The sequence below is a fragment of the Pseudopipra pipra genome, unplaced genomic scaffold (genome assembly GCF_036250125.1).
Source record: "Pseudopipra pipra isolate bDixPip1 unplaced genomic scaffold, bDixPip1.hap1 HAP1_SCAFFOLD_72, whole genome shotgun sequence".
NCBI lineage: Eukaryota > Metazoa > Chordata > Aves > Passeriformes > Pipridae > Pseudopipra > Pseudopipra pipra.
This window is the reverse complement of record NW_026991215.1, coordinates 159,903-172,544: the sequence shown is the minus strand read 5'-3', so window position 1 is coordinate 172,544 and position 12,642 is coordinate 159,903. Positions and strand designations below refer to the sequence as shown.

At 44.9% G+C, this 12,642-nt stretch overlaps 1 protein-coding gene across 4 annotated transcripts; it reads left to right on the top strand.

Annotated features, from left to right (window-relative positions):
* Nucleotides 1–2,207: 2,207 nt before the first annotated feature.
* Nucleotides 2,208–11,278, top strand: LOC135408875 (ATP-dependent DNA helicase PIF1-like). Of its 4 annotated transcripts, none has more exons than XR_010427905.1 (7): nt 2,321–2,461; nt 3,110–3,214; nt 3,771–3,858; nt 4,400–4,545; nt 5,522–5,713; nt 6,053–6,193; nt 6,620–9,457. XR_010427905.1 is itself a non-coding variant. In XM_064643822.1 (6 exons), exons 2-6 carry the CDS (start codon nt 3,164–3,166, stop codon nt 11,197–11,199), a joined length of 507 nt encoding a protein of 168 aa, XP_064499892.1. In that variant the 5' UTR covers nt 2,208–2,461; nt 3,110–3,163; the 3' UTR covers nt 11,200–11,278. The 4 variants fall into 4 exon arrangements, 2 of the variants coding, with proteins under 2 accessions (XP_064499892.1, XP_064499891.1); XR_010427904.1 differs by having other exon boundaries at nt 6,560–9,457; XM_064643822.1 differs by lacking the exons at nt 6,053–6,193; nt 6,620–9,457 and adding an exon at nt 11,170–11,278 and having other exon boundaries at nt 2,208–2,461.
* Nucleotides 11,279–12,642: the final 1,364 nt, after the last annotated feature.

The window sequence follows — 12,642 nt, the reverse complement described above, 5'->3', positions numbered from 1 at the left end:
TTCTTGACCCCCCGGGGCAAAGGGAGGCGTCAGCGTCAGGAGCCATCCTAACTGAGGCCCCGGTAGGTGAGTGCTTTTTGTGTGACTGGCCGGTGAAGCTGTCTGTGGGAATGACCTGGCTACTGCTCAGTGTAGTCCTAACTAAAGTGTCTTTTACTCCGTGTTCCCAGGCTCCCTCTTTTCCTTCGGTGGCCGTGGGTGTGCCGGACGCCTCTCTGGCAGGACTAACCCTGTGGCTTTTATGTCCAACGTGCTGTGTGTGCCTGCAGGTAAGAAAAGCTGGGAGTGCAGTCCCTCTGCTTTGATTGCTGTGTCTCTTGGGTAGTGATTTTGGAGGGGAATCCCAGAGCGATTTGGTTTGAAGGGGACCTTCAGAGGCCATCCTGCCTTCCGTGGGCAGGGACACCTTCCCCTCTCATCCCCGACTGGATGCTCCCAGTCCCATCCAGCCTGGCCTGGAACACTTGCAGGGATCCAGGGGCAGCCTCAGGTTCCCTGTGCAGTGTGCTCTAATATCTCTCCACTGGCATCCTGAAAAATGTCGTCAGCGTGTTTTGTTGGACGACGCTAGGCAGGACCTGGGTGAAAAGGACATTCTCTGAGGTGCTGGGAGAAGGAGTGGGAACGGGAGCGTGCTGCGGAGAAGGAAAATTCCAGGGGGTGGGTGCCGAGAAATTTGTCCTTCCCTTGCCCTGTGCTCTGCACTTAGCAATGGGTCAAGTGCAGAAGTTTCCTGGGGACCCTGGGAAATGATGCCGGGTCTGCTAAGAAAAGTGGGGCCAAGGGAGCAGGACCTGGGTCTGCGAGCGTGGGAGAAACAAGGGCCGGGTCATCCTCTGCCTCCAGGAGGGAGGGCAGCAGGAAAGGCCACGGACTAAAGCACTGAAGTGCCGTTCCCCAGGGAGCCCCTGCCCAGCACTGAACTTGCTTGTGCACTTGCTGTCCCTTTGCCAGCGGAGCCGAAGCGTCGGGTGCGGGTGCCGGGGGGATGGAGCTGCCAAGGACAAACTGGGAGGGTGTTTGCGAAGGAAGGGGGGAGAAGGAGCTCTTGATGTGCTTTTTTTACTTCTTCATCCCACAGAATTGCCACGAGAGGAAATACTTCAGAGGGGCTTCCCTCCAGCTAAGCCCTGAATATGCCAGGAGGTTTCAGCCGGGAGGAAAGGAGCTGTGGAAGAAAAGCAGCCTAAAAATAGCCAGCGGGGATCATCAGGTTTTCCAGCCAAGAAGAACAAGGAGAGAGATGAGGGAATCGGGTTCCAATTCCTAATGATTTGGTGGGTGCAGGAATGATTTGTGTGTGTTTTCCAGTCCCTTTTGATTCCTGAGATGATTTGAAAATGATGGCTTTAGCAATCAACTAAATCGGAGGTGTTGTTTTTGAGAGGAAATGATGCCAAATAAATGCAGAGTTTTGGGTCAGTTTTTGGGATGATTTGAGTCAGTTTTTGGGGTCAGTTTGGGGTCATTGTTTGGGGTGATTTGGGTCAGTTTTGGGTCAGCTTTTGGGGTGATTGGGGTCAGTTTTGGGTCAGCTTTTGGGATGATTTGGGTCAGGTTTTGGGGTCAGTTTTGGGTCAGCTTTTGGGGTGATTTGGGTCGGTTTGGGGTCAATTTTTGGGGAGCACTGGGTGTTACTGGGGGTTGTTGGGGAGCACTGGGTGTTTACTGGGGAGCACTGGGTGTTACTGGGGGTTGTTGAGGAGCACTGGGTGTTACTGGGGTGCACTGGGAGAGCAAATGAAAAATAAAGGGAATAAAAAATAACCGAAATAAAAAAGGAAATATAAAATAGAAAAGAAAATTAAAAAAAAAAAGGCAAAAAAACTAAAAAGGAAATAAAATGAAAATGAAATAAAAGAGAAAAAAAAAAATAAAAAGAAACCCCTTCTTGGGCACCCCGTTTCCTCTCCTCCCCCCCCCCCCGAACCGTAAATTTCGGGGTCATCACCCCTCAAATGTGAGAAGGGGACCCCAAAATGTGGGTGAGGGAACCCCAGGGAGCCGAAAAAGTGGAGGGGGAGCCGCAGTAAGAAAGCGAAGCCGGGCGGTCGGGCGGCGGGGTGGGGGGGGGAGCCAAGGTGGCGACGCCGGCGCGTGCGCAGTCGTTGGAAAGACGCCGGCGATCACGTGGTAACTGAGGGCAGCCAGGAGAGGGACCGGCGACGCATGCGCGGTGGCTCTCGTGCCGGCGCAGCGCTCCCTGGTCGAGTTAAGGGCCGGTTCCGGCGGCAGGGCGGGACTCGCGGTCTCCCGTCCCTCCCGGGGTGTGTGTGGGGGGAATAACATGAAGATTTTTTGGGGTGAAAGCGCAGAAATTAGCGAGGAGAGGCGCTAATTTGGGTAAACTCGGTCACCGGAAGTAGAGAGCGACCGGAAATCCTCCAAGGCCCCCGGCCCTGGGGCACCCATAAAAATGATGTCGAAATAACTAATGAGAGACGCTTGCAACAGCTATCAGGTGAACTCCCTGGTGGAAACTGCTGGCTCTGGGGCTGAGCTCTGAGTGGATACAGTGGGGATACTGTGGTGTCAGGAAGAACTAGTGTTCTGTCATGCACTGCAGCACCAGTCAAAGCTCTGTGTGTTGGAGTTCGGCTGCCTGGGGAAAAATTCAGTTTTTTTGTTAAATATTCAGTGTCACTTCTTGGTATGTAATAGACAGCAAGCTCATTGATTGCTATGAAACAGGGTTGGTCATTTATTGCCTTCACACCTCTGCTTTTTCTTTCTATAGCATCTTATTAAGGGCTTTCTCAATTTTTGCCTCCCTTTCTGGCAATATTTTCTGGATACTTCCTTTAGTGATCTGATGTTGGCAGCAAATGAAACTAGTCATATGCTCAAAATGCTGGCTGCTCAGTTCTTATTTACTGCTGGCCTTTGATTCCTGTGCCTTTTCATGCTCTGCAAATTCTGTTGGGAAGAGAGGCAATAGTGAGCTCTCTGTTGTTAGATGTGACAAGGTTTGTGTGAAGATGTCCTAGCAGCAGAGCAGAATGGATATTAAAAGAGAAATTGCTATTAGAAATAAATGCTGAGCCTCCTGTCATGCTGTGTATAATGTGTTCAACAGCTGCAATTTGTTATGTCTTTCTTTCCTTAACAGAAGTGCACACATTTGAGGCTTTGGATAGTGACCCAATGCTAGTGAAGTTAATTGATGCTCAAGTGTCCTGTGGGTGGTAGAGTTGAGCTGAAGCTTGGAGCTCAGGTAAGTATGTGTACATACACATGGAATAGAACAGCAGATCAAATGGTATAAGAAAAATAAAGGAATATCAGATAAATATATAGAGTAGATTAATACACAGAATGCAGATTCAATATAGAATGTCTATGCCAGGCCAACAGAAGATTCTGTTCCAATCTTTTATATTTTCTCTGCTTGGAATCTTATCGAAACAGAAAATGAGTTTGATTTGAGTGTAGTCCATGTCTTGGGGACAATGATGATTGCTGTGACTTTGACACACTTTTCCAATCAGGTTTAGAAGCTTTCAGTAGCAGAGAGCATAGGCAGCTCATAGCTGTGGATGGAAGCAGCTCAAGTGAAGTGTTCAATGCTGTAAAATAGCTGGGAATCCTAGGAAGGAAAGGCTATGAAATAATTTCAGTTGGAGATGGTGCTCTCTCCTGCAGTAGGCAGGATAGGATGATATGGTCCTATCAGCCTGATGTGCTTATGCTTCCTGGAAAGAAGCTTAACTGCAGGTGGCTGAACAGGCTGAAAACCCAGTGCACTGAAGGATTTTTCTTTTTCTCTGTAGGTGATGCTAGCAAAGAATCTGGATGTGTCTCAAGGGCTGGTGAACGGGGCACGAGGCGTTGTTGTAGGATTTGAAAGTGAACAGAAGGGTAAGTGAGCTTCTTGATCTCTTGTTGAAGGAAGAGGGGGAAAAATAACAAAACGATTTTTCATTGATGGCTGATGACTTCTCAACTTTGTTTACTGCCTGGTAAGAATAATTAGAGGGAAAGCAGGGAGGAGATCTCTGCAGGCTTGGGGCTCTCACCAGCTGTGATGTCATGCACTGCATCAGCTGTAGCTATCTATGGGCCTCTTGTGTTTGCTTTTCTGTGTTGTCTAGATGTGGGTGCTCATTTGCATTTCCTGTTTTCTTTTGTTCAAGCAAGTTTTTGTTTGTTTTTTCTCAAAGAATAATGTTCTGCTACCTGCAATGTGTATTTTTCTCTGCATCTCAGCTGATAAATTACCTGGCTTTAATTCTCCTGCCTTAAGTAGGTGCCAAACATCATTTCAGTGCATGCTATTTACTGTCTGCGGGTTTAGGTTTGGTTTAGGAGGGGGGGAAAAAAGTGTTCTTAGGCTGCTGACTTCCTGGCTTTTGAGTGTCAGGAATACATCTCTGTTTCTCTCCTGCTCCCATTCCTACAGGGCTGCCTAAGGTGAGGTTTCTCTGTGGGGTCACACAGGTCATAAGAATGGAGAAATGGGTCTTCAAAGGACCATCAGGAGTTCACCTGAGTCGTCAACAGCTGCCTTTAAAGTTGGCATGGGCCATTTCCATTCACAAGAGTCAGGTGGGTGTCCTTATACAGCTGTCTAAAGACTTGCACACCATCATAAACCTTATTTCCTGGGTGAGCTTGCATTGCTGGTAAAACAGAAGGGAAAGCTGAAAGGCCCTTGTTGGGGGGGGAACTCCAGAATATGTGTGTTTAGCTGCACCTCTTCTGCTCATGATACCTGCCTATAGGGTCACAGATGGACTAGATACACTGCTGGAGTTTCCATGGGGTGCTGCCATCTGCATAGTTGGTGTTGGACTATAAAGCAGCATTATTTACCATTGTGGGCTGATGAGAGCAGTGTTTCCTTGAGAGTCATCAGCACTAGAGACCCTGAGGTTTACAGTATAACTGAGGCAGCTGCCAGAGCCACAGCTCTCTTTGGGCTGATGGTGGTGTGTGTTTGGTTTTTTTCAATGTAACAGTGTAACTTTCTCAAAGTTCCTTGCCTTCCAGAAGGCTTCATACACTTTGATGAATACTGGTCTTGGAAACCTGTGAGTTTGTTCCCATGCCACTGCTTATTGTTCCTGTGCCACTGTTTAAACCAGGGCAGGCTGTAAATTCTGCTGTGCCCAGGACAGCCCTGCAGACAGGCCTAACCCAAACTCTCTGATCTGCCTGAGGACTGCTTGAGAATGGTGACTGCTCTAGTTAACTACTAGGAGTGAAACCAGCAGGATTTCTTTCCCTGCTGTGTTGATTAGATGGGATTTATGGAGTTTCATGCAACAAGAGGTTCTCTGGAGTTAGTGGATTCTACTATCTGCTAGCAATTTACTGACAGTAGGAAACTGCCTTTCCTTTCTGATTCTCGTCTTTTAATCAGTTACACAGTAAAACAAAAGACTTCTTTGTTTTTTTCTTTTTTTTTAATCAAGCCCTTACACCAAGAACGGTACCTTTGACAGACTCACAGGTTAGTGTTGGTACAGCACAGTGTTCTTGTTTGTTTGTTCTGTAACAAAGTTCTCTGTGTCTTTGGCAGGGCATGTCTTTAGATTGTGTGGAAATCTCCCTGTCTCGTGTCTTTGAAAGTGGGCAGGCTTACGTAGCCCTCTCCCGAGCCCGCAGCCTTGCAGGTCTCCGTGTTCTGGATTTTGACCCAAAAGTAGTGAGAGCTGATCCTTCTGTGCTGCACTTCTATAGACAGCTGAGGCGTCATCAGCTTTTAACCCAGGTAAAGAAAAACCTCATGCTAGCAAAGCCTGCTTTGTGCTACCAAGATGAGAGGTGTTGGCCCTGAGATGCTTCTTTTTCTTCCTAAGCAAGACCATTCAAATTAAAACTTGTAGTGGCAGGAGAGATGAAACTGCAGAGAGAGCATGTGGCAGGGCAGCTCTTGGTGGTAAAATAGCTACAGTAGTTTTGGGATTGTATAAAACTACCTGGCACTGTGGGTGAAAGGATAGGTTGAGATTCTTTGGTCTTCCTCTTGCAGTAAGGAATGAAGGGGAAGTGGGCACAAAAGAAATCTGTTCCTTTTTTTTTTTTTTTCATGTCTTCTTTCTCCCCAAAGGATTCACTACACACCTATTCAGATGCTGATGAGAAGGAGAATGTGAAATGCAGCTGATAATGTTCTCCTGGTTTCTGTGAAGTGTCAGCACAGACAGCTGAGATGCAGTGATCTTGCTATTGAGTATATTTGATAACACAGGTAAAGTCAAAGGAATTTTTTTAGCTGTTTGCTTCATTCAGCTGACTCTGGATATATAGAAGTGTAGAGGATTGGTTAGAAATGCGAGGACATATGAACATGGCTAAGGCTATGGGTGAGCTGCTAAAGTATAAGACGCAGTCTGACTAGGCCCATGAGAAAGTCTGAGATAGCAGGGCCGTGAGAAAGCAGCAACGTCCTTGGGTATTCTAAATTGAGCTGAAGAACAGGAGCTAGGCATTACCAAAACAGAGACACTTAACGAGCCACCTGTGTAAACAATGAAAGACAGTTAAGATGATATCAGCACCTAACTGAGCACCAATAATGAGCCTAATTTCTGTAATATTCATGAACCTATTATAGAGTGTATATTAAGCTGTTGTCAATCTACAATAAACGAAGTTCCTGGATTCTCACATTGAGGTGTCTAGAGCTTTCCGTCGCGACATAGAAGTATCCCCACCTTGTGCCTCTGGAATTTGGAAGGCTTCTGCAGCCCCCTTCTGAGCCCACAGACCTACGTAAGCACTTCTGTGTCACAGATGCAACTCTAGCAAACAAAATGACTGAACAAGGATGTTCCTGAAGGACTTTCCTATGGTTCTATCCTGCCTGCCTAGTTGCATTTAATCCTCCACATATATAGACTGAAACTTGTGTCCCTTTCTTCAAGTATACCACTGTTGTGAGATGGAAGGTGTCCGGATGGATTGGACCAGTTCACAGGAGCTGCTGACACAAGGGAAAGCAGTGCTAAGTATCTGGAATACACACTTGATTCTTCTGCAAGCAAGGAGCTGGGCTATTACTTTACAGCATGCTGAGGTGTTCCAGATGCTTGACACCAGGAGGCTTTGCAAAACTTCCTCCACAAGCAGAACTGCCAGTTACATATTGCTTGTTATGCTGATATGTAGTGTTTTTATTAGTCTGTTGCATAAGATGTGATTTTTATTTTTTTAACCCTCTGAGATGAACTGGCACTGTTTAAAGACAGGAGGAATTCCTACATCTTATACCTGTAATTATGGAACTACAAGAATTGTGAAGTTCTGTTACTCCATTAGGGAGAAGATGGGTACTGGTGAGAGTTCCTCTTGTTAAAACATGAGGCTTGCTCAAATGAAAGTTGTCCCTGGAAAAAACCTGTCTGACTAATAAGGTGGAAGTTTAGTGTGAAATAGGGAATAATGGCTATGGACATGTGAAGTGAGCTGTAATGTCACCTGTTTCAGCAAAAGCAGAGATAAGCAGAACTAATATACTGTCTTAATTAAGGCAAAGCTTTGGTCTTTGTATTTTAGCACTTTGTTTAAAGCTTAAGTGACTTGTATATTTTAAAATGTTTAACATCTTAAAACATGACATAACATTCAGCTGGAACTCATCTCTTTCAGGGTTATGTCTCTAACAAAACCTCTGCTGTGTGAGTGAGTTGAAAGTCACTTCTTGGCAGCTGCTCTCCTTAAAGCCAGGAAAGGATGTTGATTAGCCAGTGGTTAATATAGCAGAAAACAGTTTTAATAGGATTTCAAAATGCATATTTTAAGTGGGGGTTGAGGGTTTTTTTTCTGGGCTTGAAAGGTAGAGTTTTGGAGGGAGTCATAGTAGAAGACAGAAGTGTGACTATTATTCAGAGGGGCTCTTAATGTATCAGCACATTGTTTCTTCAAAGAAGTCTGGTGGGGAGTGGATGAAGTAGCTGGAACCTGTGGAAGACAAGCCCTTTCCCCCTCACACTGCAAGCTGTAAACTTTTTAAATTATTTTTTTTAAACAACACATCCCAATTCTTTGAGCTGGATGTAAGCTGTTTGTCCACCTTGGGGAGAAACTGAAGATTAACTTCTCCCTGCCCACACAGCTGGCAAGGAGGGTGCTGGCACACTAAAGCATCATTTCTGGTGCAGATGAGCACTGAGGTGTGATTGTTTGGCCTGCAGCTTCCAGAGCTTCCACTAGAGCTGGGTGAGGGCCTGACTGTTGCAGGCTGTGTCCCCCAGCTGACAGTGCCAGTACCCAGGTGGGGTGCCCATGAGCACGGTGTGCTCAGATTCAGCCCCCTCCTCCTGTGGTAGGACACAGGGGGTGCAGGTGTGGCAGGCTGGCTCTAGCCTTTGCTTGGACACCTCTTGTTCCCCCAGCTGCTGTGTCCCCATCTTGAAGCACTCTTGCTCTTTCCTCATGCTGCTGTTCTGCAGTGGGTGCCTTGGCACAGAATCTGTGCTGTGCCACTCATGCCTCCTGTGTAATTCCAGCTGTGCCTCAATGTGCATCCTCCACCTTGGTGTGGGTTGAGTTTTTGCTTTTGTTCACCCCCCATGCCCCTTGTGCAGGTGGCAGAGGCTGTGGGTACCCTGATCATCAGGGCAAGGCTGTCCAGGCAGGCAGGGATGCCCAAGGGGTAGCCTTAAAGCCTGTATGCTTGGTCAGGGGGCTGGGCTGGGTCCAGTTTGCACTCTTTTTAGAGATGGGATGCTGCAGTATGAGGGCTTTGTGTTGCACTGGAGGTTGAGTTGTGGGATCTGAAATGCCCAGAATGTCAGTGGGTTTTACTCTTGGGGTAGACGGCTAGGAAGGATATGCCAGGCATGTCCAGTCATACACAATACATTGATTTACTGACAGGTTGCATAAGAGTGATGAGATAATGCAGGCTCAAATCCTTTAACATCTCTTAAAAAGTTCCTGTATTGCTGCAATGAAAAGATAACTTAGAGTGTAGGAGTGGTGATTATGCAAATAAACTTCTAATTGTGATTTTAAGAAGCAACTCACTTGACTGTAGTTTTCCTGGATATAGGGACTGAAATCTTTCCAGTTGTGTGGCAGTTTTTTTGGTGCCAAGCTGAGGTTTGAGATAAAATGCTAAACAGAACTTAAAGCTGGAAAGGCTAATCAATATTTCATGTTAGTATTAAATATACATGAAATATTGTGGTTGCCTTCTCAATGATGGAACTGTGGGAGCAGAATAGTGGTGGCTTTTGAAGGGCTGGAGCTGTTCTGAGGCCAAAAGGGGTCTGTCTGTGTAAATTTTGGATGTTCTTACTTCCAGCTAAAGCAGATGTAGGGAGGGAGGCTGTGTCTGGAGGCTGCTATTTAAATCAGAAAAGAAGCAGTCAGGACAAATCTGAGCTGTCAGGCTCTGTCATGGCTCCCCTTCAGTCAGGGTTGTGATGAGGCCTTTTTTAACAGAATAATACTTCCATATATACATGAGGTAAAAATCTTGTAATACAATAAATATCCCTTCTTCCAAGTTTTCCATAATGTGTTGATTTTTCTTTCAGAGGGACAGTCTGTCGCTAGAACCCAGTATAACAACATGGGATTTTAAGGAACTCTTTATTGCGGTAATTGTACTGCAAGAACAGAGCTCCTTCTCTCTTCATTAGTCAGTAAAATGAAGAAGAATCTGAAGGCTGAGCAGCTTTTTATACAAGGCTACCACAAAGCCATCCTCAAAATGTCTGGTGCTGCTGTTGCTTTCACCTACTGAAGCAAGGTGGGCTTAGCAGGCTCGATTCTTGTAAGGACAATTCACGTGGCTCGTGGCAGAGCAAGCACCTGTGCCATTCTCCACTTACACAACCTAGAGTTCATGCTTCTCCCCTGCCCCTCCATGGATCTTCTCCACAGGCTGTGGTCCTTCAGGGAGAAGTCTGCTCCACCACGGTCTTGCTGGGGGCTGCAGGGGCACCTGGAGCTCCTCCTCCACCTCTGACCTGGATGATCGTTTCTCACACATTGTCCCCCCCACTCTGCAGTTTTTCCCCCTCTGTCTGTTGTTACCACCAGTGCCAGTGAGGGGCTCAGCTGTGCCCCGTGGTGGGGTTGTCCTGGAACTGGTTGGAATTCACTGTGTCGGGCACGGGGCAGCCCCAACCTCTCCTCACAGAGATTCCCAACGCATGTGCACAGGCACCTCATACACCAAGTGTGTGAGCATCTTTCAAACTGCCCCACCACCCTTGCCTGCAGCAGTTGGGTGGTTGGATATCCTGGGATACAGAGGAAAGGCTGGAGGTGCTGTGGTAGGTGAGGGGGAATGGCTGGTGATGGAGGAGCTGCCATGGCCATGGGGCACCGGGCAGGAGCTGGCCTGGGGTGCAGCTGGAGCCCAGCTGGTGGGAGAGGCACTCCATGAGGGCACATGGCTGTGCAGCAGGGGCCTGGGTCCCTGTGGAAGAGGAGGCTTCCATTACTGCACTCCCATAAACATGGGGAATTAATATTGTCCTCTGCTTTCACAAACTGAAGAGCAAGAATTTAAGCTTGGTGTTTGCCTTAACTGCAGCTATCATTAAGTGAATTAAACTAAGAGTTAGATACATAATTGGTATTTCTGTTACCACAAAGTACAACCATTCTCTTTTCAAATACATTAAACAATAAGAGACTGCTTTATACCAGCTAAAGCTTCATAATACTTTTATGTGTTATTGGAAGCATAATTCACAAGCAGAGTGTTATTAAAACCTTACCAGCTTCCAGTTTAAATCTTTGTACAGTGATTTAGCGCTCTTCTCGTTTCTTTATGTGACATTTTCACCATAATTAAACATGAATGTGTCCTCAGAGTCTGTACCCACAAGTCCTGTGAGTGCAGGAAAGGCAGCAACAGTCCTGTTGATCTCAGATGCTGTAATAAGATTGTGTCCAGGAATTAGATCTTCATATCCAGAGTTGCTCTGAATAGATGAAACAAATACTACTCTTAAGTGATGGAAATAGAGTACATTATAGGTTATGTTATGAATGCTAATAATGTAATTTTTCTCACAGATATTAAAAGTTTCTCATTTTGTATTATGCCACTCTGTGACATGCAATTGTCTTCTACTGTTGAATCTAAGCAGCTCTATTATTAGCCTGAGAAAAGACCTGAATTGCTAGAGATTGCATTTAGATGTGTAAAATCTCTATTTCGCTGCTTCCTGTATAATTATTTTATGCTTGTTTCTATTACAGATTATAAGGATGTTGGATGGAATTTTTTAGCTAAACTACTGACTAGGATATAATGTATGAAATCTGGTTGTAAAAGCAAAATAAGTTAATAAAAAAATCTAAGAGTAAAGTTTTTCACTTATAATTATTGAATAGTGCACTAGCGGAATTTTTTTATTTTTTTATTTTTTTATTTTTTTTTTTTAATTTGGTATGGTGTTGGTGCAGAGGGCTGTCAGATGTGACAGAGAACCTATGAGAACACTTCTGGGATGGCAGCTGGGTAGGCACCAGCAGCATCCTAACTGGTACCCTGTGCCCATGTGTGGGCAAACAGATTAAGCCTGCAGTGTTCAAAATGTAACTGTAACACTTTTTTTACTAAATTGTTTATTACAGTCCCTTTGCAAGAAGGTAGAGCTATGATAAAGATGCCTCTGACAGAAGTTTGACTAAGATTTTTAATTATAATTATTTCTTTTATCACATGGAGTTTGGCATTTTGGGTTTTTTTCTCTTATTTCTCAAAATGTATGTTTTTTGTCACCAAGTAGGGGAATATGTACACAAACCACACTTTTCATCTACTCTTCTCAAGCCACTGGGCTATATCAGTTTTCTGTGGGGGTACATAATTTTTTTTTTTTTCAATTATTAACACCCTGAGAATTACAGGGAGATTTGCCCAGACTTTGTTGGAGGTTAGGAGCTGGTCCAGCTCTTTAAAGATTCTGGATCTTGTTTTGTTTATTGAAAGATCTGTGATTCCCTATCATCAAATATCAGCTTAGAGAGGGTATAATGTATTTTGAAGACAGTGCTAGACAGTAAAAATATTACTAGAACTTCTTAAGGTTATTCCAGCAGCTCATAATTCACAAAAGTGAGGCAACACATATCTTTTAGTATTTCCAGGTGAAGGCTGGACAGACTTATTAAACATAATAAATGTCAAAAATATTTATGTGGATTAGTGAGAATAACTTGGATTAAAAAACAATTTTTAAAGTTTGTAATTTATCTTGGAAGTTGTACATATGATCAGCCTGGTTTTAAGTTGTTCCGTAAAAACATTCCTGGTAAGCTACCTTCTTGTTTTTATTGGATTAGTGGGACTCCTTCTAATAAAATATTTGACCATACTAACACCAGGTACTTTCAACTGACACTTTGCAATACAAAGTAAATTTTAAAAAGAAATCTTGAACACAGTATTCATCACTGTACCAAGTGGTGACAACTCCAAGTAGCATGCTGATTTAGAGTAGTTCCCAAGCATATTTGCAGATTCAATATGCATATGGGTCTTTGGGATGAGTAAGAGATCTAGTGTGTTCCAAAAGTGCCTGAAAGAATCACAGAATCAACCAGGTTGGAAAAGACCTCTGAGATCATCAAGTCCAACCCTTGATCCAACCCCGCCGTGGTTCCCAGGCCATGGCACTGATGCCACATCCAGTCTCTTCTTAAAAACCTCCAGGGATGGTGAATCCA